Consider the following 26,172-nt stretch of genomic DNA (forward strand, 5'->3'; position numbering starts at 1 on the left):
GTATGCATGCTGGGAGTTGTAGTTTTGCAACAGCTGGAGAGCCGTACGTTCCCTACCCCTGTATAACCTAACCTGAAAATGCGATTTGGGGCTGGAAAACCCTTTTAGGCTAAGCCCCCACTCTACAGAAAAGCTGTTTTTTGTTTTTTTTTCCTGTTGTAGATGGGGAGTGGGGAACAATATTTGGGGCCCCCACTCATCTTTTGTTTGAGTTGCAGCTCACTGTTCACCTGTATGCCATCTACTTGGTAGCAGAAGTCCAGGATATTACTGCTTTGTCCCATTCAAATGAACAGGACCAGGCTACTCCATCCTGTAACACTGCTGGGTAGGTGGGCCGATGTCTGAAGGAGCCGCAGCACTCTGGGAAGTGGGGTCCTGAGACCACCATTGAGCTGGGATTAATTAAGGATTAATAGTCTGGGCTTCTAAACCCCCTTTAAGCCTCTTTCAGTACAATTTACCTGGGTGGGGGGGATCTCTCTAAGTGGATGTGGTTATTGAATCCTCCTTTGATGGGAGAGGAAATCTCTTCATAACCAGGCGCTGCATTTTGCTCTCCCTACTATTCAGAGCAGCGCTCTATATAAATAGCACGTGTGGGTGTGCGGGAGAGCTGGAATTCTCATAACATGACCTTCAGCTCTCCGTGCACATCTCTTGTGCAGCGCGGCGAGTGCACGGCCGCCATATGACTTTCTGCTGTCTGCCTTCACACGTTCTATTCATTATGTTCTCCTGGCTGGGTCTGAGCCGCATGTCTTGTAAGGCTTACCTTTGTCCGCAGCCAGGGATGCAGAGTGTGACTGGCATGTCTTCAGTATGTGCGACCAGCTTATGTACGTGCGGCCAGGATCAGGCCGAGGTCTCTTCTGCATTTTCAGAATGCATTCACTTAGTGGGTTTGACTTGTAATATTCTGCTCCACTTTTTCCAGGCCTTTTGCAGTTCTATTGACGACTGCCCTTACCGTAGTGTCTCCTGCATTATTAGCAAGTGCCCATGTGTACTGTGGACTTCCAACTAACATCTGCTCATAGCATATTTATTTATTTTTTTTTCTTGCTAAAAACCAGAGTGAATCTAACAATTGCCAAATATATAAAGGGAAGGCTAAAACATATTTTTGGTTATAAACTGTGAGTGTGGGAATTAAAGCATTTGTCCAACTCCTAATTTTAATATTTGTCATCGACGCCTGTTGCTCTCTGGGCATCAAAAAAATATTTTGTCCTGGCCATCTAATCTTTCCATTGCCTTGTTCTATGGCCGTGACGTGAACCCTCATACCCTCTTCAATTGTATGTTGGGGTTTCCTGGTGAGTGGGGAAGCCACCTGTCCTGTGCATAGGGAATAAGTATCCATATCAGGATACAAGAGGGAGTTTTATGTCAAGTAGAAATGCAGCCATGTTATTAAATGTCTCAACGTTTCTAACAATGAATTGCCAAAATTTGCCCCAATTTTTTAAGGGCTACTTTACATACTACTTAAGGCTAGGTTCACACCAGCGCTTGAAGTCTGTTCGTGGATTCCGTTCCCCTTTCCGCTTGAAAAATGTGGAGAGGAAAAGCAGAAACCTGGCGGACCCCATTATAGTTTGTGGGTAACTTTAGATTAGTTTTCCATTCGGGAGGGTTTCTTTTTACATCCTAGTGATGCACCTTTTACAAAAACCTTGTGAAATGTCTTCCAGATCTCTGTAAATCCTTTAATTCCCTTCTCTCTGTATTTGGCGTCTCCTGTAGCCTTATCTGATGTCCTCTGGATGTCTATTGGATGCTTCCTTGGTATACTTCATTAGTGAAGGCAAACACTGCTATGTTTGCACCTCTTTCCATAACCTCTATTTAGCAGTGTTAGCGCCCTGTTTTGGTGGGAGTCAGAAGTGACCGATTCTAGTGATAAAAGGTCTTAGTCTTTGGCGGCTTTCAGCACATGTTTATGCCAAATGTTGTGATATTTCAAATTTTTACACCACTCTCTAATTCTTAAGTTGTTAGGAAGGCGGGCATGGTTTGTACTCCAGATTTATCAAGTGAGCCTTCTTATATAGTGAAAAATGTCACAATCCCACTCCAGCTAATGGGCGCAGTAACTTTTCAGGAACCAAGTGTGAGACTTGTAGATGTGCCAAGTTTATCAAACATGGTGCAACAATTGGTGCAAATTCCAGCAATGCAGAGTCAGATTTACTGATACTGTCTAAAAGCTAGAGAGCGCAAATTAAAGGGATTGTCCAGGATAAACTGATAATTAACCCCTAAACCAAACACTCTGCCCCACAGCAGGGAGCCTTCCTGTGGGATGGATCCTCCCTGTCTTCTAGCAGTAAATGGAATAGGTTAGCATGGGAGGCGGGGGTAGTAATGGGCAGGATTGATAGACAGTGAGGGTGGGAGGGGCTTGTAATGGGTAGGATAGACATAGTGAGGATGAGAGGGACTAGGCTTGTGATACAGGCAGTGTGGGAGGGGCTTGTAATGGGTGGGATCTGGACATAGTGAGGGTGGTAGGGGCTAGGCTTAGTGATGCAGGGTGGGTGGAGCTATGCTAGTGAGACGGAGGGTTTTTGTATCTGAGTGAGAGAGGAGCAGGGTGAGCTGAGTGAGTGGGAGTTGATGCAGCAGCTGCACAGCAGAAAGATAAAAGCACATAATCAAAGGGATAGAATGCAGCAGCAACCAGAGACACCAGAAATGACCCTAAATACTGCTAAAGGTATATGGGTGTACTTATTAACCGTTCAATAGCGCTTTCAGATTTTTTTTTTTTTTTAATTAATTCTGCCCGGAAAACTCCTTTAACTTACACTGCACCAGATTTATCAAGGTGGTTGATGCTGTTTGGTCCAAGTTTCCTTTCCAGAGTGGCCACGCCCCTTTAACACAAGGCCATGCAGTCTTCAGCTTACGCAGTAGATAAGATGGCTAAAGACATGGGTGTCAAAGTCCAACCTCTAATCCTAAAGTGTTGATTCTGGGAAAAACAGAATGAGGGGTTAAGTGCCTATGGTCAGAGATGGCTCTGATAGGTGACACTGCTGCTGGGTCTCTTTGGTGTAAGATCTGGCACCGCGTGAATATTGCACCTGCTCACCAACCCCATGTATACCGTATTTTCCGGACTATAAGGCGCACATAAAAACCTACGATTTCCTCAGAAATCGTAAGTGCGCCTTATAGTCCGGTGCGCCTTATATATGGATGGAAGCGGCAGCAAAGTCTGCGTGCCGCTTCCATACATACATAAAAGGCACCGTAAGGGTGCATTCACACTACGGAACGCCGGCGTGTATCACAGCCGTACACGCCGGTGTGACAGCAGGGCTGCCGGACACTTCCCATTCATTTCTATGGGAGCCGGCATGCGAGCGCTCCCCATAGAAATGAATGGACTGCTTTTTTCCATTCATTTCTATGGGGAGCGCTCGCATGCCGGCTCCCATAGAAATGAATGGGAAGTGTCCGGCAGCCCTGCTGTAACGCCGGTGTGTACGGCTGTGATACACGCCGGCGTTCCGTAGTGTGAATGCACCCTTAAAAGTTATATTAAACACCCCCCCCCCCCAAATAAAACCCTGAAACAGAATGTGAAACTTACCGACCGGTGCAGGGTGGGCGGGCGGGCATTCAGGCCTCCTCTTCCTCCGATGTCCTGACCACTTCCTCCGGTGCTCGCTAACTGATAATGGCCTGGGCGCCTGCGCAATATCATAATGCTTCTACTACGGCTACTGCGCATGCGCCCAGGCCATTATCAGTTCGCGAGCGCCGGAGGAGGAGGACGGAACATCGGAGGAAGAGGAGGCCTGAATGCCCGCCCGCCTTGCACCGTTCGGTAAGTTTCACATTCTGTTTCAGGGTTTTATGTTAAAACGGGGGGGTTAGTTTAATGTAACTTTTACGGTTGGGCTCTATCAGCATGATTTTGCTGATAGAGCCCCTTAACTCCTCGCCTGCCGAGCGCTTCCAATAGAAGCGGCTGGCACGCGGGGGGTTAAGCGGCCGCTGGCAAAGTCTGGGTGCCGCCGCTTTCAATAACATATAATGCGCACCGGACTGCGCCTTATAGTCCGGTGCGCCTTATATATGAACCGAGACGGACTATAAGGCGCTCATGGGCAATGCGCCTTATAGTCCAGTGCGCCTTATAGTCTGTAAAATACGGTAAATGAAGTTGCCACGTCCACTGTACATCTAGCAGACATTGGCAACTGCAAGGAAGTCTTATGTAGGAATCCGCACATTCACTATATATATATATATATATATATATATATATATATATATATATATATATATATATAATGTAATATGAAATTTATGTACTAAATGCCAGAATGACTCCATTTTTTTTAAAGGGGGCCCTTGTATTCATTTTCTTGAGGAGATCAGGGCCCTCTGATCTCTTGGATTTAGGCATTTCCTTTGGCGCTCTCTGGCATGTAAACGTAACTGTGTTTCTACTTCTGGCCGGCAGCCGCGTTCTCCTGGTGTTGGTTGGAAGAGATTGGCACATATCGCACACAGCGGGTCACAGGATGACTTAATGAAATCCCTCAGCACTGCTGTGAGCGAGCACTTCTAAAAATACCATTCCTGGACTCTAGCAAGAAGAGTCAGCTGACATTTTTGTTGTTCCTCGGGGCACCCCCCTATGGCTCTCACTTACTCCTTTTGTACACTGTATTTTATTTAATACTAAACTTACATGTTCTCTTTACTGAACGTCTCTTCTTCCTTTCCAGGTATACTACTCCTATGCACCAATGTGTTTGCTCGCTCTTTGTAGTTACTCTTTTTTTGGAATATACAAAGTGTTAACTTATTTTTTTTTTTATTCTGTTCTCAGGCTTATTCCGCGTAAATCATGGTTGACTATTACCAAGTGTTGGGAGTCCACAGGAATGCCTCTCCAGAGGATATTAAAAAAGCGTGAGTAGTTTTCGACAATTTCATTAGCAAACAATGGGACAGATTTATTGACACCTTCTTACATTCAGAGAGCTTAGAACTAGACTAGGTGCACCGTTCTCATCACAGCGGCTTGTGCTGGATAATTGTCGTATCTCTAGATGGTGTCTAATTTTATACCACCTCTATATGGATCACTGTGTTCCACTTTAACTTCTTTAGGCTGCTGACTTGCTGAATGAGGCACAGTACGTGTCTGAAATATTTGATCTAATGACAATATTTATGCTGCTTAATTGCTATATATACAGTATGTGTGTGTGTGTGTGTGTATATATATATATATATATATATATATATATATATATATATATATATAAAAAACTTTTTGTGTATAACATATTGCTAGACAGTTGTTTGCCTTGGCTGCTTACACAGTCTGATACCCTCCCCCGTACAGTTTCACTCATTGTCGTCAGCACATCCTTGTTTACACAGGGCCATGTGTTGCCAACAGTTGAGCATCCTCTATTCGTTTATCTGTAGAGAGAGAGCCTGTTTAGGTGCATGCTGGAAGGAGCAGTGTGTGTGTGTTTGGGATTTTTTTCCCCCCCTCTTTTTGTATGTCATTTATTGATTTTCTACTTGTCATTATCCATGTGATTTTGCAAAAACTGTGTTTCTGGTAACAAGTCTACAAGTGCTAATCAGTAAATATAATTGCAAATGTCGCAGCCCATCCTGGCGTGCAGATGGGGCTGCATAATGTGGCGGCACCCTGGCACAAGCCTATTATCTGGATTGAGGTTTCAGTATTCTTTTTTTTTTTTTTTTTTAAATGTAGATTGTGAGCCCCATATAGAGCTCACAATGTACATTTTCCCCTATCAGTATGTCTTTGGAATATGGGATGGAAATCCATGCAAACACCGGGAGAACATACAAACTCCTTGCAGATGGTTTTCTGCCCTTGGCAGGATTTGAACACCAGGACTCCAGTGCTGCAAGGCTGCAGTGCTAACCACTGAGCCACCGTGTGGCCCCAGGTTTCAGTATTCTTGACCTTTACTCCCTGGACAAGCCATCACCAGATTTGGCTTCCGGTACCATGCTATTTGGTACTTTATGCTGATGACTCCCAATTATACACATCTTCCTGTGACATCACCCTGCACTAATACAGAACACCAGAGACTGTCTCTCTGCTGTCTCAAATATCATGTCCTTGCTCTATCTGAAAGTGAATCTGTCTAAGACAGAACTACTACTGTTTCCACCATCTAATAGATCTGTCCCTGATATATCCATTGCGGTCTCAGGCTTTACTACAAGTCCTCGGGGTTGTGTTTGACTCAGACCTTTCCTTCACTCCTCATATTGAATCACTCGCACGCTCATGTCACCTCCACCTCAAAAACCTCTCCAGAGTACGCCCTTTCCTTACCAGAGATACACTAAAGACACTTGCTGTCTCTGATTCATTCTCGCCTTGACTACTGTAACTCCTTACTAATCGGTCTTCCCCTCACTAAACTCTCCCCTCTACAATCTATTCTGAATGCAGCGGCCAGGCTCATCTATCAGGCTAGACGCTACAGCGAGGCCTCCGGTCTGTGCCAGTCACTACATTGGCTGCCTATTCATTATAGAATAAAATATAAAGTTATTACCCTCATCCACAAGGCTCTCCATAATGCTGCACCTCCATACATTTCCTCCCTCATCTCTGTCTACCGCCCAACCCGTGTACTCCGTTCACTCAATGACCTAACACTTACATCCTCTATTATCAGAACCTCCCACGCTCGTATACAAGACTTCTCCTGAGCTGCACCACTTCTCTGGAATGCTCTACCCCGGACAATCAGATTAACTCCCAATTTCTACAGTTTCAAACGCAAACTAAAGACCCATCTTATCAGACAGGCCTATCACAATGTCTAACGTAAACCCTTCCGTACTGTAATTAGAATCCCTAAAATGAACCCTTCTCTGTTCCCGCTCCCACATTACCCCACACGATGTGATGCAGTTTCAGGCTAACTGTATATGTCCAGGCACCATCTGTACATTAAAGGACACGACTGGTGACTTTCTCATACGGCTTTGTTTGTGTAATGACAATAACCTATATTACAAAATTGTCTGACCTCTGTATGTCGGCGCTATTTAAATAAAATGTAGTATCACCATTAGTGCCCCTAAATGTCTGGTCAGTCTGAGCCTGCATGGTAAGAAAGTCAACTGACAGATGTGGTGTATAGTGAGAGGTATTTGTTTTTTTTTGTTTTTAATGAATTTTCTGATTATGTCTTCACTTCTAGGTATCGTAGATTAGCCCTCAAGTGGCATCCTGATAAAAATCCTGATAATAAAGATGAAGCTGAGAGGAAGTTTAAAGAAGTTGCAGAGGCTTATGAAGTCTTATCAGATGGTAAAGATCTTTATCTATGAGTGCCCATGTATAGCCAGGCTGCTGCGTTATCAATGCTTGTAGACATGTAATAGTCACTATACCTTTTCAGCAAAGTTTCTATAAATCGACAGGTATTAGAAACTTTGTAAATATCTCTTACTAGAGAATAATTGGTTTGATTCACTTATCAGACTTTCTCCCTTTCCTTCTAAAGTGAATTTTATCTGGAAACCACTCCTGACGAAGTATAGGTCATAGAGTGGGGTAAGGGTGGCACATACAGACACTGCTTCCCTATTCCAAGTACTTTTTTATTCCACAGTAATACAAGCAATACTTCTCTGGATATGTCCTATACAAGCCATATCATTTTTTTTTTTTTTTTTTTTTTGTGCATTAAAGATTTTTATTGCATTTTCTCCAATATGTCACAGAAGGCTCCAGGACCTCATTGCACATATTTTAATTTGAGCTTTCGTTCACCTTGTAGTATCAGCAGGCCCATGTACTTTTAGGTTGCTGGACAGCTTACCCTTCTGTGCGGTTCTAGAGCCATGTATGACTACCCCATGATCCACTGTATTGGCACTTATTTCTGGAGCGTTAATTTTATTTTATTTTTTTTTTCCACTGAAGCCAAGAAGAGAGATGTCTATGATAAATTTGGAAAAGAAGGGTTAACAGGAGGAGGTGGGGGTAAGTACAGTGCATTCTCTCTTTTGTGAAATACAGGCTTGAAATTAGTGTTGGGGTAGATTCACACAGATTTAGAAAAAGTGTGTGTGTATGTATATATATATGTATATATATATATATATATATATATATATATATATATATATATATATATATATAATGTATAAATCTATCTATCTATATCTCAGCAAGCAGGAAAAAAAAAAGCCCTAACAGTTACTGCATTATTCTGTACGGTCAGAACCTGACATTGGACCTGTGCTCGACTAATTTCTTGTCTTATTGTTCCTTTAGGTGGAAGTCACTTTGACCATCCATTTGAGTACGGCTTCACGTTCAGAAGCCCCGATGACGTCTTTAGGGAATTCTTTGGAGGAAGAGATCCGTTTTCATTTGACTTTTTTGGTAAGGTCCCTGTTTTGCAGGTTTTGTGTGTTAACCTTGGCTTGTTGCTCTTGGATACACACTAATAGGATAACCTTTGTGTTTTAGAAAGACTCTGTAAGGAAATAAAGCCTTAAGTGTAAAGAATGACATTAAGTCCTCAATGGCAGATTACTGAAATCTCAACATCTATAGCCATAGGCTTGTCTTAGAAGAAGCTGCTGTAACCCTTAACAGTATTGCATCTGCCCATCAGAGCAGCGGCTGATGTTTACAGCACCTCCCTATGATGTCTCATTGAAAGGGGGGTGGGGTGCTTAGGGACACCCCCTCTCCCCCTCCTTATGATCAGTTGAGAGATTACTATTTGACAATTGTGTTAGCTGGTTAATGCACAGATCAAAAAATGAGTAACTTCTCAGGGCAGAGCTGTAGAAGTGTTGATGCTTCATGTTTTACAACAATTCATTTTACTTTTCTCTTCCTCTAGATGACCCTTTTGATGACTTCTTTGGTAACAGAAGAGGCCATAGAGGAAGCCGAAGGCCCGGAGGTTCTTTCTTCTCTGCCTTTGGAGGCTTCCCTAGTTTTGGTGCTGGATTTTCTTCCTTTGATTCAGGTAGTTGACTTGGTTTTTGTTCTTTCCCTTTTATATAATGGATTCAATGACGATCCTTCCGCCTACTTCCTGTTTTTACTCTTACATATAGGAAAAGAGAAGCAACACATGCCTTCATTGTAGTCTGTAACATTTAACCAAGTAGCCTTTCTGTTCAAATAGGTATACATAGAGACTTGTAATTCAACCATATGCTTTGGGACCAGTTTGGATTTGGACTGTCTCTTTTAGACTAGATAGTCTTAGTCTTACCAGATTTATCACACTATCTGATACTGGACGATAGACTAGACAGTATAAAGGGGTGCCAGAATTGAGTTTACACCAGGAAGTTTGAGAGAAGCCTCTGCTCTGTCACTTTCTGTATTCTTTGTTTGAAGGGCAAAGCTTTCTTCTTGCTACTTATCACTGCCCCGACTCATTAACTGATATAGAATGTGAAAGTAAAAAGATTTCATATAGAGAATTAGCTGATGTTGTAAGTTTTGGGGATACACTCAAAGTATGTAAGATTTTAGATGTATTTCTCCAAATATGGTTGACCTCCTCTTAGGCCATATGCATCTTATCCCTACATGTACTTAGTAGAGGCAAACAGGTAGAAGAGTTGCGTTCCTTCTGCTCAATAGTGAGCTGCAAAATCACCCAGGAATCTCCTCAAAATCTTGGGGAAAATTGCAAAACCCGATCCGGTTGATGTACTTTATTTGCGTGAGATGCCTTTAGACTGGGGCTGCATCCAACTGGGCTCGCCGGTCGTGTGATGTATCAGCACAGCAGTAATATCACTGATACTGCACATGGGGCCGCTGCAGCCAGTGACTGTCCATAGTGGTCACAGAAGCGTTGCCACCTCTGTTCTGACTGAGGACATGAAGTCTGAACAGCGTGCCAGGGTAGGAGAGTATGGCAGCTTTATTTTCCACCAGTTGGTATCTGGTTAACCTGGAAGCCCCTCTAAGCATCGGCTATAGCAGCCTAAGATTAATGGCAAATTGATCACGGTTTTCCAGGACAGACAGGAAACTCAGACCTGTAAATGACTACTTTGGTTGTCGTATACATTCAACTGTGCTTCTAAACACTATATGGTAAATAATCTCATACATGCCACCCCTATCATTTCAGCAGTGACCTATTGTCCTTTTCCACACTAAATATTTTGGAGAGAAAAATAAGACATGGGACGCCCATCCTATTATTGTCGTTTGATCTTGCGCTTAAGTAAAATCTACATAATTGAACACTAGGTTCTCACTGTATGTATTGATCACTAGCTACTTCATGGTAATCTCTGTATAGTGGGTCCCTATTCTACTGGCAACCACCAGGGGGAGCGATCCAGCGGCCCAGCAAGCAAGCCCCCTCCCCCATCCAACAGTCACAACACCACAGTAATGGAAAAAAAAATGTTACCTGCATCTTACACGTATAGGCACCTGCATGCATTCTGTCATTGAAGTGTAGCTTTTTCCTTGTTTGTGGTTATGTAAAATATGCAAGTGTCTGTACAGGAAGGAGCCTAGCAAAGTGTCTTCCTTCTGCACGCGCACACAAGGAAGTAGTACTTTTCCATCTAGGTGTTATTTATAAACTGAAATTCTGTTTGTTTTAATATGTTACCATGGTCTAAGTAGATGTGTATATACATAGATACAGTAGATGAGATGTTCTCATTTTATTTATTTTTTTATTTTTTTGTGAAAAAACAGGTTTTACTTCATCCTTTGGGTCTCTTGGCCATGGTGGTTTCACTTCCTTCTCCTCTTCATCGTTTGGCGGTTCTGGAATGGGCAACTTCAAATCTGTATCAACTTCGACCAAAATGATAAATGGCAGGAAAATTACAACTAAGAGGTAGGTTCTGTGAAGTACTGCTGCTTTACTTGCCTGTAACGCTGTCCCACAGTCTCTAAAGTGTCAGACTGTCCACCCTGACGTGCAATGTTTAGGTCATACACACATCGTGCCCATGTGGATGTAATGTCTTGGATCAGCCAGGTGGTCAGTATGAATGTATAGCGACCCTGTCAAGAACTTCTCGAGACAGCTCGACCTGATAGCTGAATTAAACCAAATAAATATCAGCCTGTGACAATAAATTGAACAAGTGTGGCTGTACACAAAAGCAGCTGTCAGAGTCTTGGCGGTGGCTTATCTCCCTTCTGTTGAAATCCTACGGCCTGATCCTTAGACCTCATGCACACAACTATATAAAGGCCAAGGCTTTTCTGTGTGGTGGGGGTCCGGTGTGCTGTATGGTTTTGGTCACTATAGAGCAGGTCGTATTCTCGTCTGACATTGGACTGGAGCAGAATAGAAATCCGCCCCATATGTCATTGGTAGGGTTATATTTTATATATGAGGGTTTTCTAGAATTTCATACTCATAACCTGTCAAGAGTAAGCTGCTATTGGACGGGAAGCCAGAAATCTGGTAACGGATGGGCGGCGAATGCAGCACTTCTTCTATACAAGTAATGGAAGCAGCACTACATTTCACTGAAGCCTGTCCCATCCTCCCAATAACAGCTTCTGGCATCTGGAGACCGCTGGAACAGATGATCTGTGTGGGGTCCTGATGTTGGGCTCTGACAAATCATACTGATGGCTTTTCCTGAGGCTAGGTTGTCTGTGTGAAAATTTGATTTGGGACAGGAAAACCTCTTTAATAACCTCATAACTCACCCGCTGTTATCATTTCCATCAGGTTCCCTACTGGTGTTTCACCACCGCTTAGCCAGTCCTTGGTTGCACCAGACTCCACTACTAGTGTGAGAATGTGTCATCAATAGGGATTATGTCCGAGGGGCTTCTAAACCTCCGTTTACGTTCAGATTTTTGACCCATCAGACTGATCCTACAGATATTGAAATTTGGTCTGAGTTGGCCATTTATACACTAACCTTTGTTGTTGGGTTTAGTCCAATTCCCATCTGTTAGGATCTTCTTAAAACAACACGTTCCTGTTTCCTATAATGGAGTTATCTGTCAGATAACTCTTCAGATGCTGTTTACAGGCGGCATTTGTGATGCGTAGAAAATATTTTATACAGATCATCGCATCACAGGAGTAAAGTGAAGGAACAGTTAGATCAGGGGTGTTGTACATCCTAGTGTGTCGTCACATTGTGACGGGCCTGTTTTTATGGCTTGTACTACTAGTGGCAGTAGGGCGGCCCTTGGAATAAATTCCACTAGCAAAAACTATAACTTCATAGATGAATGTATCCTCAGGGTGCACGATCTACTTCCAGACTCTTAGAACTGTGGAGTAACAAAATGCAAAGAATGGATCAGCATCTCGCTGAGTATATTAAAATATAACTTCTAATCCATATCTCAAAGAATAAAAAAAAAAAAAAAACTAGAAAAAGGGGTGAAAAACAAAAAAACCAACACGTTTCGAGACAATGCATCTTAGTCATAGCGTGCTCTGTTCCATATAGATCATGTGACCCTAGTATAAGAGAAAACGTGTCTTCATTCATACTTTTCCTAAGTAATTTTCATAACTCTCCATTGGCTCTTACTAGTCATGTGACTGCTTCTTTCTAGTACCTTTAACACATACAGTATACACTTATTGGTGGTTTTCTATCACGTGACCATATGCCAATGGACGATGAGGTTCATTCAGTTTTCACTTCAATAGTCTTCATAGTATTTCCTGATTGGCTCTTTTCAGTCACCGAGATGCCGATCCATTCTTTGCATGTTGCAAATGGATGACTCCGCGTGCCGTCCTACTTATTTTGCCCGGCCCCATAGACTTGAACGGATGAGACCAGGACTGTCATGGGTCCGAGTAAATAACGGACAGTACTGAAGTAAACAGTTTCTACCCTTGAGCCTTGTATATATCTTGTGATGTCTGTCTTGCAGGATTGTTGAGAATGGACAGGAACGCGTTGAAGTCGAAGAAGACGGTCAGTTAAAGTCCTTAACAATAAATGGTAAGGAGCAGCTGCTACGCTTGGATAACAAGTAAATTCAACGCACGCATGTATCAGAAATATTAACCTAAACAAGCACCATTTGTGGATTCAGGAGCATTTTTTTGAAGAAATCTAAAGAACTTGTCTGTACGTATTCTAAGACATAACTAAAAGAAGCTCGTGGAGAGTTTCTGGTATTTGTCATAGACTCTCAGTTCAAATTTGGGACCACGTTCATAGGACCATACACTTTCTTTTGTTTTTTTTGTTTTTTTTATTATATATTTTGTTCTTTGTCTTAATATCGTACCTTTCTGTATGCACTTTTAAGCGTTTCCCTTTACATTGCCAGCGGGGGGGGTCATGTTAGCCTAGTTCTTTTATAGACCTTCCCGGTAGCAGAAGGGGTTAAACGAGAAGTGAGCCGTGATATTTCATTAGTGGTTGAACGACTCGTTCACTAACCGCATGACTTGTTTTACTCCATTTTGTTTAAAAATGTGAACCAAGTGTTAGCTGTTCCGACCTGCTATTAATCCAACTTTCCCAGCCAAACATGAATATACTGTACGGACTCCCGTCATCACTTAGAGGATGCCAAATGACGGCGGATATCCAGTTTCTGTATTTCCAGGTTTGTTTTCTATCCGTGCATGAGTGCTGACAGTCCGGCACGTCTTTTTCTCTGAAAAGCTGTCGTGTAAACTTCGCCGAGCAAGAGAAAACACTTTTTTATTTTGTCATTTGCTAAAAGTTGGATTTGAATAAATGCTGATGTTTGTAGTGCATTCTTTTATTCTTGGTGCTTGTAGCATTCTTGTGTCTGTGGGTAATTTTGGTCACGCTTACAACAATTTTATTTTTTATTTTTTTTGCTCCTCGCACAGTCAAGCCAGCACGTCTCCCTCACTTCAGCGTTATCAATAAAATTTCAGGGAATTTTCTTCCGAAACTAAATTCCCAGCTGCACTCTTTACCACTCGCTTTGCTTCTCCTGTGTGAACTTTTTGATACCACACTACTTAGAACCACAAAATGGAAAAATCTTGTTTGCAATGAAACAGGGAGTTCGTTTTTTAATTTTGAGAACAGGAACGTTTGATCCCGTGTCCCCTGTTTTAAATGGAGCATGCATGCTGCTTCAAACTCTATGGGATTGCCGAAAGTGACCTTGAGAGGTGTACTTGGTTATCACCAGCAGTCCCATACAGTCTGAATGTAGTGGCAGTACGCATGCTTGACTGACTCTCTGTTTAGGTGGGGGTGTGGGATCCCTGTGCTTTTGATCAGTAGAGGTCCCCAACTGATCAGACTCGTCACCTATCCACATATGAGATGCAATATTGGAAACACTCCCTTACCTATACCAGGAGTCTGCAACCTTCGGCACTCCAGCTGCTGAGAACCTACATCTCTCAACATGCTCCATTCACTTCCATGGCAGTTCCAAGAACAACAGAGTAAATATGCATGCTGGGAGTTGTAGTTTTACAACAGCTGGAGAGCCGAAGGTTGCCGACCCCTGACCTATACCATGGAAAGAAACTTCAGTGTGTGCATCACAGGTAAGGAAGGCTCTGTTCACATCACTACTACTGTCAAACATGTTCAGCGCACTGCCTCACATATAGACATACGTTGCACATAACTCCCGTTGCAAAGACTATGTATACAGGGAGGTATATGTCTTTAGTGACAGTCTTACTTAGACTACACACTTCTGTACAGCAACATAAAAAAAGGTTACAGGTACTCTGGCCTGCCGGGGGTCTAAATTTTGGAATCCAACGTATATGTTTGCAGTACATACCAGGAGCCTCACATGTGATGTGAACAGAGCTATTGCATACATGTTTCTAAAAAATATGATTGGGGAAGGAGTTTTATCATTTTCGAAAAATTGCAACCAAGATTTTTTTTCCATGTACCCTGCTTGGTTAGACCAACTCTTCTGCATATCACCTCACGTACAGCTGTGCAGTCACGACACTAATACCTAGCTTTAGATGGGACTTTATAAGGAATCCTGCTCAGAGACTCAAGAAACCAGTAATGTGTGAACTAAACAAAAAAATCCCTAATATTTATATATATTATTCACAGTTGTTCAAAAACATCAACTTTGTCAACTAAAAGTGTGTTAAAATAGTTTTACTGGTTTCTTAAGAAATAAGGGTATAGATGTAAAAACTGTTTTAGAGGAACACTAAAGCAAAAAAAAATGTACAAAAATTCTGCTGCACTTCCTCCAATCTTCATTTTTTTTTTTATTTATTTTTTTTTTTTTCCTGACCCTACTTATCTCTGCCATAGTTGAAACTGAGAAATATGTAAAGAAATCTTCTTTATGTACCAAAAGCTTGGCCATACCAACCCCTGTCACACTGTCATGTGACAAGCTGCAAGACAACTGGCTGAATGCTAGACCTTTGGATTCTGGCTAGTGCTGACCCTGATCAGAACCACCACCTGACCTCTGGATTGCTCCTCTTGAGGTTTCACAGGTATGCCTGTGCTATGTGGGCTGATGTAGCTGATATCTGTACTGATATAGTCTACCAGCCCCATATCACAGGTAATGTGAAAACTCGAGGAAGGAGTAGACTGAGTGACTGGAGGTTTGGGTATTAGTTCTGATCAGGCTACCTGGGCCGGGGTCTGGCATCAAAAACCCCCTGGTGCCTAGAAGTAGAATAAAACTCCCTAGACAGCTCCCTTTAAGCAGTTTTCCTTGGCTATACTCTATCGAAAGATGGAGTAGACCAGAAGGAGACTATCCCCCGTCTTCAGATTCTGTTTGTCAGCCTGCAGTCTTTTCTGCATGATCCTTGCATAAACAGCGGGGGCAGCTATATTTTAATTTAGCACATTTTTAGCTTTAGTGTTCCTTTAGCTCTCTGACGACAGTCAGTATCTGCACTTGCATTTTCTGTGTCAGTGTATACTTTCACCATAATGCAGGGTTATAACCCAGCATGTAGTATACAAGTTTCAGCAGACCTCTTAGAAATGCACTGCACTGTTCTTTGGTTCTTATTGCACACGGTTTGCCATATGCATGGTTTATTACATTGGTTTCACACAGAGCACAATGATCACATCTAAGTGATAATATATCAACTTGGCTACATGTGTTGCATATCACATTACAGTATCTTTTAACATGTCCCGCCTCCACTGGTTATATCAATGCCCCTGGAATCTGTGGGAACTGCCTGTGATTTAACACTTAGGGCCCCTTCACATGGAGTTTACTCTCCGTGTATTCTGTACATTTTACACGTGTAAAAATACACGTTAAAATGTAGTTAGCCATTGAGATCAATGGCATGTTCGTATAACGCGTCTTTTTGCATGCGCCATTGAACTCCATGGCTAACTACACGTATTTTTACATGTGTAAAATGAGCGGAGCGTAAACTCCGTGTGAAGGGGCCTTTATGGGTGTTTCTCTAGGATATTCAGGGTACTTGTCTGTGACATCACTGGGGTTCCCTGCTGCCATACTAACCGCTACCACTATGCCTAATATAGGACCAGAAGGGGTGATGCACTAAATGTTGTTATTTAAATATGTTCAACCCATAATACAGTGTAGTGTTTTTTAGGTTGTGTTTTTTGTTAACTTTTTTTTTTTTTTTTTTATGGAGGTAGCTTCACCCATTAGATGGTTCCCCAGCGTGCCATTGAAGGCCAAAATGGGAGCGTTCTTTGCCTTTCAATGAGCTACCGAAGGCCTGGTTCACATCTGCGTTCAGTATTCTGGTCCCCGAACGAAATACCAAACACAAACATGAACCCGGCCTTAGCCAGATAGCTGACACTTAAAAGTCTCCATTTAAAGCACTTCCCACCTTAAGGGATATGTTCACATTGCATACGTTTGGCAATGGGATTGTGTGTGGAAAGTCTGCTGTGAAACCAACATAGTGTGTGGATAAGATATTAATAGCTCTCATTTAATGATGTAAAAATCTACAGCAGAAATTGACCTGTGGTGCGGATTACCTTTACAAATTTCTCGCTTTTCATATGGTGTAATCTGTGTGGATAGGCCCTGAAGGGGGGTTTGCACACTAATGTTTACCCCATATCCATACAGGATCAGTGTCTGACAGCAGGGACCCTAGAGATCTCTAGGACAGGGGGCTTAGACCCCATTGTGTGAATGGAGCGGTGGTGCTCGTGCTAACCCTGCTCCAGTCACTTCTGTTGGTCTAACAGCAGATCTGTGAGTCCTGTGAATATATGCGTACACGGACTGAGGGTCAGGGGTCCAGCGGTCGGCCCCCAGCAATCGGACACACATTCTATATCCCAGTGTAAAGGCTTTATATCACTTTAGTAATAGGCTATTCACGTCTTTGCATGGTTTTGTTGCACACTTTCACTCTGCCCTAAAGCTTCTAACACTGACTTGCCGTGGGTACTGCCATCCTCGTTACTAACCTACAACTTTACTTCTGACTGTTACGAGGGAGCTTTATCAAAGGTTCTGCAAGGGTTAAGTGGAGCAGTTGTCACATTCCTGTTCTTTTTCATCGGCCTCGGACAGCTGCTCTGCTCTTAGCTCATTTTGATAAATCTCACTCAATGCTTTTTTCCTTTTTTTTTTTTTTTTTTTTTTTTTGCTTAAAGCAAATGGTACCAAGCAATGATTAACCCTTCACAGTATATATTTATTCAGCATTCAGTTATTATTGTTGCGGTGCATTTCATACTTGAATTGTTTAATCCATTCTTTTGGTCTGTCATAGGAACAGAAGACCAGATTAAACAAAGACTGATCCGTTCTACGGCCGACAACAACAGATCCCGAGGGAACTCATTGACTGTAATGGTGTCTGTCGGGTTTCTGTTGTTCAGGACTTTTTCATTTACAATTTTAGAAGGACTCATGTAGTTGTAGTCAGACCTCTAGCTTTGTCGCAGGTAATAGGCAGATTTATTTATTTTTGTGCTTCATCCATATATTGGCGACTTGGTTAGGAGCCTCCATTACAGACACTGTTAGGCTAAGGCCCTATGGGCCGTATCCGCAGCACTAAAGCGCTGCGTGATTGCATTGCAGTTCTTTCCGCAGCGCTTTTAAGAGAAAGTTCATGGTTTTCCTTTGCGGACTTTCTCTTAACATTATATGTACGGGAACGCCGCTGGAGTTTCCATAGATATAATTGACATGCTGCGATTTGCAAAGCCGCAATGGCGTTGCAAATCGCAGCGTGTCCGGGCTGCGATCTTTTCCACAAAGTGGGGATGGGATTCGCATGAATTCCATCCACTTTGCCTGCACTGTACAAAGCCGTGATTTTTCCTGCAGCGTCTCCGCTGTGGGCAAATCGCGGCGTTTACGTCCTGTGGGGCCCCGGCTTTAAAAAAAAAAAAAAAAAAAAAAAAAAAAAAGCCCAGTCACAATGGCACAACATGCTGCCAGACCCATTGACTAAAACCATTGAAGCCAGTGCCCAACGGCTGTACATGGGACTGAGTGTTCTGATACTATTGTGTTACATGAGCGTTGATCAGCTTTAGGCTGAGTTCACACTGAGTTTTTTGGTCAGGAAACTGACTCAAATTTCTCCTCCGAAAAACGCCTCACTATACAGTCCTGTGGTGAGACGTTTTTAGGAGGAGGAATTTGAGTAAGTTTCCTGACCAAAAAACTCAGTGTGAACTCAGCCTTAGGGAGCCTTCACACGGAGTAAACGCGTGTGTATTTTTGCAAAATACATGTGTAAAAATAAGACTCCCATTGACTTCAATGACTTTTTACAGGCGTATTTTTACACGTGTAAAAAATATCATTGAAGTCAATGGGAGCCTTATTTTTACACGTGTATTTTGCAAAAATACACGCGTTTACACTCCATGTGAAGGCTCCCTTATACAGCTGATCAGTCGGAGGGCCTGCTCTAAATAGCTTAAGCCCTTGAAATCTCAGACCCGATGGCAAACACACTAGGAGTTTGACTAGCATCTTACCAACTAAAGTGCACCCTGCACCTGTCAGGGACTTTATAAAGTCTTAATAAATTTCCCCCATGGGGAACTGAATTTGGAAGCAGAGAGCACTCCTCTCCCTGTAGTGGCCAGGCCAGGTTACTGCAATGGAGGGGATGCTAAGACTCCTTAGTACAATGATAGTACATCAATATCAGAACTTGGAAAACCCTTTGTTTCAAAGCAGAAAATCAAAAAATTCAGCTTTTAAAGGGATGTTCCAAAACATTTTTTTTAAAAATGTTACACTGCTGGTAGCGGGCCTATAATATAACAAACAAGTACTTCCCGCTCACCTTGCACTAACAGCATATCAGCCAGGGGCCCTGTATACAGAAGACCTGAGCTCCCAGCCCTGGAAACAGGTTTATATTTATAGGCCCATTGTCTCTGAAAACTCCTTTGTCTGTGGAGAGACATTGATGGTATCTTGTTAGAACCTATTCATTTCTAGATTGCCGTCACCCCCATCCCCAGAAGTGACGGCTACACTGAGAGCTCTTATTCCCTTCACGTTCTCCAGAGGCCATTGACTATATGGGAATGATCACACACAAACTACTTTGCAGCGGATTGTCCACAGACAATTCATTGAAAGGGATAGACGTCTGCAGCGTAAATTGAGAGCGTTTCTAATCCGCAATATCTGCTGCACGTTTTACGCAGATGACACCGCTTTAAGCCTTGTCCACTTTGCCTTTATTGTGAACCCTGCAGGTTTTCCACAAGCTGGACAATACGCAGCAGGTTCATCCCATGTGGCATTCCCTAATAGACAGACTATGGGACTAACATGATGTCCGTGTCCTCCCATAACTAGTGCTTTAAGTTTATCTGTCAATAGATGGTTAGTATTTGCTTGTGAACCATTTGCGTGGATTTTGACCCTTTTATCAGCTTATTTTTCTTCTTTCTCTTTCGAATTCTCAAAGATTACCCACTTACTACCCAGACCAAGATATGCTACTATGCAACTAAGCAAAGGCTTGGCACTCCCAGATCAGTGGGTTGTGACCTTTCTCCCATTATACTGCAGACACATCTCCTAACATAACTAAATGGAACTTGTGGCTTTTGGATAGGACTAAATTATTCTTTTTTTTTTTTTCTTTTTTTTTTTAATGACAAAATTAAGGTGCCCCATACACTTTAGATAACTTAGTTGAGTACTTACTCTGTTATTTATTCAGACATTTATTCCTCCTGACTGGGCTAAGTGTCCATGTTTTCCCAGTGGAAGGATGGGAAGAAGCAGCTGTCAGATTCCTTCCCTGTGGAAGTAAAGGATCCAGAACCCACAGTGCCCTAACGTTTCTTCTGACTTCTCCAGTTGTTGTCCCGTTAAAATGAGTAGGATTGACTGACTCACGCCTAATGTGTATGGCCATAATGTGTTGTCCATTTTATAACCAGTCCTTAAAGGGTTTGTCCAGGGATTGCTATTTTGCTTACATGTTCAAGGGCTTTTCTTTTCATGCAGGACCTGGGGTTTTCCGGGCTGGATCCAACCCCAGGTCACAAGATCCAGCACCCGACCCCTGGGTGACTCTCCTCTTCTCCCAGTTTCAGAGGGAGCTACCTGTACTGATGGGGTTGGCAGACAATAGTAAACTAGCTTTCATAGCACATGTAGCGAGTGGTGTAAATGGGAGAGGAGGCAAGAGCCAGAGCAGCCTGGGTGCTGGTTCTGATCACATGACCTGGGATCCAACCCCCAGGTCCTACATAAAAAAACAAGGCAAACCCAAACCATATAAGTAAAATCAAACTCCCCAGACAACAATCCCTTTAAAGAATGTCTTGCTGTCTTTTAGGAAAATCTTAAAGGGAACCCGTCTTTAGCTTTTGGGCGCCTAATGCAGCAGCACATCCTTCTCCTGTTGGAGTTTAGGGTCCCATCCTTGGCTCCATTCAGGAGTCTGATAGCGGAGTGTCTATGAGAGTTGTGAGAAAACGTGCTAATAGTGCTGGGATGTGCTTTGTCCTGTGTTTCTAATGAACGAGTGGTCTTACTTGGTTAGCTGCCACATACTTATAGCGGCAACATTACTAATAAGTGCCGTACCTCAGTGGTATCATTGAAGACATGCAGTGTCCACAGTCCTGCTCAATGTGGGATGTACAGGTAGCTGCAATGTTGTCAAGAGACTTTGAAAACGGAGCAGCGCTCGTATTCAGCAGCACAATATAGAGGTAAGTCATTTTTCTGTTAATATTGAGATGCCCACTGATCCTTATGGGTTAATTCTGCCATCGCTTTCCCACTGTCTTTGCATTGAATGTAAAAACCCATAAAGTCCTCCTACCTTTAGGCTCTGTTCCTGTCTGCATTGTGGTTTCTGTTTGTAATGAGTAAGCATGTAGCTTTGTCATATTTTCCAAAATACGTCATCTCAATTTTAGATACAAGATGTTACAGGGTTAGGTTGGGTTGAACACAATGCTGAGTTCCCAGTGTGGTGGTTTTTTGTGGTCATCAATTGAAGATGTGAGCCCGCTGTGGATCCGATGTGTGAAGCAGTAGTGGCGCTCCACTTTTCGTGGACCAATGATGTCACATTTATCAGTCCTATAGCCCCCTCTCAAGTGAGTCGGGCTGAGCTGCAATACCAAGCACAGCCACTATACAGTTATTATTATTGGTTATTGATATAGCACCAATAATTCCATGGTCCTTTACATTTGGGGGTTACATACGGTACACACAATATACAAATATAATACTATCAATGACTGGCACAGTGGGATAGAGGGCCCTGGCCGCGAGGGCTTACAATCTATCAGCGTTGTGCTTGGTAAGTACTGAAGAGGCTCCAGCACTCGCCCACATGCCGCGGCCTCTTCGGTGGGGGACCCTTAAGGATAGGTCATCAATATGTAAGTCCTAGAAAGCCCCTTTACCACTTACCTAATGGATGTTTTGTTATATATAGTCCAGTCACCTACTAAGGGCCAGGTGTACAATAGCTATATACATTTAGTTTTTATGTAGTATGACATTTCACTGGAAGTGCCTTGTACTTACAGAGCTCTTCATGCTGGATGTAAAGTGTTACAGGACACAGTGCACACTAGGTTAGGGCCTCTCTGTTGCCTTTATTTGGCAATACTAAACGTCCCTCTTGGTCTCTTAAATGTCAGCAATTGCAACACACACTAAGGCATGTAATGTGCACAGCGGCGGTAGAAAACACATGGGCTGTGCATGTTGCCTGTTATAAGCAGAATTTCAGGGTATTAGAGGGAAGGGGGCAGGCGAGGTAGCTTATCGGCCTTGTTATGCAGCTCTCAAGGAGGGGCACATGGAATCTGTAGACCTCTCTAGCCTTACAAGTATAAGCACACGCTGCCAAAATCTGATAGCAACATATGGCTACGGTCAGACACTGTGTGGATTTTGTCCAGGTTTAAGCCTCTTGTTGACGACGGTGTGAAAGGTCAGAATGCTATCTGGATTTCTCCCGGATATCACACTGACCCACTCATTTCTATTGGCCCCATACACATGACCATGAGTTGCATGGTCCTGTTAGCGGGCTGACAGACTGGGCCGCAAAATACAGAACAGGTCCTATTGCTGTCTGATTTTGCAGCCATGTTTCTACAACTACTATTCACTGAATGAATTAGACCACATGGGCGGTACATGGATGTCATCCGTGTGCTCCCCGTGCACTGGCTTTTACGTTCATTCACAGCCAGCAGTAAGGTCGAGTTCAACCAGGCTTAGGGTAAGTTCACACAGTTTTCTGGTCAGGATTTTGAGGCTGTATCCGCCTTACAAAGACGGCTCCCATTAAAATCAATGGGAGACGGTCAATTCCAGCTCCAAAAAGAAGCTAGATGCCCATTCTTTCAGGCGGATTCGCCTCGCAACATCCACCTGAAGTCACTCCCGACTAGGCCCATTCATTTGGGCCTAATCCATATTTTGGATCGGAACCTGAGGCGGCCTCCGCCAAAATAACCCGTGTGAACTTACCCTTAGGGTGAGGATTCCATAACAAAATCTGGAGAGCGCCCCCAGTGATTCTGCTGGCAATATTTTGAGTCCTTGGGCTATGTTCACACAATTGTGGAGAGTAACGTCTGTGAAAACCAGATGAAGTGTTCCGGGTTTTGAATCTTTCTGAGACTCCTTTCACAGAATCTTGATAGACTTCAGTCTGCTGAGGGATGTGTGAAATGTGCTATCAAAAATATGGACTAAGAACAGACACAAATCAAAGGGGGGGATTTATTAACCTATCTTTGTCAGGATTGTGGCATAGACGGGTGTAATTGTGACGCACGTGGCCTTTTCATGTGCCAAAAATGTGCTGCATCATGCTGAGAGAGGGGTGACTCAGCCCGAAATATTTACTGGAACTTGTGCCAGAAAAATGCTATAGACTTCTGGTGCATAGGAGTGCCTCTAAAAAAATTTTAAGAGGTCTGAGCCGGTTAGGGTCTTTAGGAAAGGCCAGTTTTCATAAATTTCCTCGGATGGGTCCTAAAAATTGGCTGTGACCTATTTGATGAAAAATGTTCCAAGTATTCCGCCTGTGGAACTTGCAGCAGAAAACTAAAGGCCGTTTCTTGGGTTATTGCTTTGTGTCTGCAGACTTTTTTTTTTTTTTTTTGGCATGGTCGAGCGTGCATGTCCAGACTCTCCTGATAGGGGAGGGGTCTGGTGCTCTGCTCCGAAGTTCTGTGCTCTGGCAAAGGAACACAACTTCCCATTGAAGTCAATAGGGGACAGGTGATACTTGCACGTCATCCAAGTGACATCTTAGTGCTTTCCACCTTCCCCTTGGCGTGGAACAATGGGTGGAAGACATGACAGTTTTACCATGTCAGAATCAGCATGAAAAATAACACAATGAACATAAAAGGGTTTCCAAGATTAGGGAATCACAGCTGTGTGTTTTTGTTTTTTAAATAAAACTGCGTCACCCCTAGATTTCTCCGATATTACAGCTGAGACCCATTGAAGTGAATAGGGTGGAGCTGCAATAGCAAACATTATAAACTAGGGTCAGGAAACGGCAAACGGTAGGAAGATGGTTCATTCCTTGGAGTGTTTTCCGCAGTAATTATTTCTGATCTCATCAGCTGCAGATTGATCTTATCCGGTATGTCCTTGTATAGAATGAACCTATAAAGGTTGTATTAGTAGATTGTAATGATGTATTCCACACGGCTGTAATTCTCAAAAGGACACTTAAAGGGATTTTTAGGTCTTTTAAATGATCTCACACCCAGACCCCATACAGATCAGCTGTTCTGGAAGCCTCCAGGCAACAAAAGCAAGTGTCAGGGATGGGGAGAGCGTGTAGAAGTAATAAGAGCATCACTGCAGCCCTGTCTGCTGTATAACGGGGGTTCTGGGGAATTGCCTATTACTTGACTGTACTCCCCATCCACTGCGGCAGCATCTGGAGTCTGCCAGAATTTCTGATCTGTCTGTGGTCAGGATATCGACACCCCCACACATTATATACTGAAGATTTCTGGATAGTGAGCAGATCCGATTTGTGTATGGCAAAATAAAAAAAATCAGTGCGTTGTAGCCCCTTTGATCTGGAACTAGTTGCAAGGTCTAACCCAACCCCCAGCACCCTAACCCCCAGCTCCCCTGATAGTGTCCAGCGTCCTAAGGGTTATATGAAGCGGAGCCCGTTGCCTTGTTCCTTAAGCTCTACTAAACTGTGATATTAGCAGAGGAGAACAAACGGAGGAACAGTTTTGTTAAAATGTCCCCGAATAAAAGTTAAGAACATGAAATAATCCTCGGTGTCTAAATCTGTTGTCGTTCAGTCTTTGTGACTCGAAAAAAAAGGTGCAAATGAATATTCTTTTCAGTGTAAGCCCTCGCTGCCTTGTTAATGGAGACTCTTTCATTTACTCGTTCAGTATGTGGGCTGCTTAGAAAAATTAATTGGAAGTTTTGAAAGGTCTCGGCGACTTTTTTTTTTGCAAAATGTAGGCGTTGAAAGAACAAATAGTGTGCTGCTAGCTTAAAAATATCATCCCCCTCTGTATACTGTTTACATTGAGCTTTATGGCTTGTCACTGCACATTCTGAAGGCTTGTGGGGGTCTTGGGTTTTTATTTAAAGAAATAGGACAATCATTTGTAGAGCAGAGAAATTAAACAAAAAAGATTAACGCCGGTAGAATTGTTGTATGATGGACACCAATGGCACCTGACGGATCCTATTGACCATCTATTCTATCCTAAGGATAGATCATCATTTTAGAACCTACCTATTGCATAAGCGGCTTCCCCAGATTTGGTGGAACCAAGATGGATGTTTTTGTTCTTGGCGACATAAGCCACTGCCTTGAGCAGACTTCCCCTGGCTCCTTATTCAGATCACATAGACTGAATGGCACCAAGTAGTGTTTAGTCCAGGGGTCCTCAAACTGCGGTCCGCGGGCCACATGCGGCCTGCCAAGCACTTCTGTCTGGCTCCGCCGACATCGCTGGCAGGCGTGCATTTATAATGAAGCTCCTGGGGAGCTCGGGCCAGGCCATGGAGCGCACTTCACTTTACCTATTGGAGGGCACCGCTCCCGATGTCTGTGCGACCTGCTCTGCCTTCGGCCCACTGTTTAAAAAGTTTGAGGACCCCATTAGTCACTATATCGGATCCTTGTCTTCACCCGTGGTAAGGTTCTCCACTAATAGGTTTCTCTCATTCTCTTACAAACCCTACAGTCCATGGGTGATGCCAGTGATTCCAGCAGACATGACACATTGCACAGTTTGCCTAGTCTGTATTGTCCCTTAATGCCTAGTATTCTGATACAATGGGGCAGACGTATTGTGCTCGGCAGTTGTCCTCCTGTCCTACATTGGCTATACATGGCTTTGCAGACCGCATATTGTCGATCACTGCTTCGCTTACGTTTAACAGAAATGTTTCACTTTCCAGAATGTGACATAAAATGGGGTGACTACATGTAAGTGACCTTTCAGTGATTCCTCGTCCTACATCTGGAATGTTATAAACTTCATGTTGCGACAGTCTCTTTCTCTGCATTCCAAACATTGCTTTTTCATGAGAACAGCTGCTTTTGGCTCAAGCAGATTTTATCAAATATAGAGAAATGTTTTGCAACTGGAAAGCATAAAATGTCCCATTACATCAACAGAAGTAACTCACATTACCAAGTTAAGAATTTGTTTACTAGAGAATTGCCACTTAAGGCCGGGGCC

General features: G+C 43.1%; 1 protein-coding gene across 2 annotated transcripts in view; it reads left to right on the plus strand.

The window, feature by feature from the left end:
• Positions 1-26,172, plus strand: part of DNAJB6 (DnaJ heat shock protein family (Hsp40) member B6) — a 58,995-nt gene that overhangs the window by 11,437 nt on the left and 21,386 nt on the right. Inside the window, exons 1-8 of one of the 2 annotated variants that reach the window (XM_075271548.1) lie at positions 4,597-4,751; positions 4,856-4,938; positions 7,242-7,351; positions 7,970-8,029; positions 8,324-8,434; positions 8,904-9,032; positions 10,745-10,889; positions 12,917-12,987. In XM_075271548.1, the coding sequence (XP_075127649.1) occupies positions 4,874-4,938; positions 7,242-7,351; positions 7,970-8,029; positions 8,324-8,434; positions 8,904-9,032; positions 10,745-10,889; positions 12,917-12,987 (691 nt within the window). In that variant the 5' untranslated portion in view covers positions 4,597-4,751; positions 4,856-4,873. Of the gene's footprint in view, positions 1-4,596; positions 4,752-4,855; positions 4,939-7,241; positions 7,352-7,969; positions 8,030-8,323; positions 8,435-8,903; positions 9,033-10,744; positions 10,890-12,916; positions 12,988-26,172 lie in introns of those variants that run through there. The other variant, XM_075271547.1, reaches the window with a different exon arrangement.

Source organism: Leptodactylus fuscus, chromosome 4, assembly GCF_031893055.1.
Source record: "Leptodactylus fuscus isolate aLepFus1 chromosome 4, aLepFus1.hap2, whole genome shotgun sequence".
NCBI lineage: Eukaryota > Metazoa > Chordata > Amphibia > Anura > Leptodactylidae > Leptodactylus > Leptodactylus fuscus.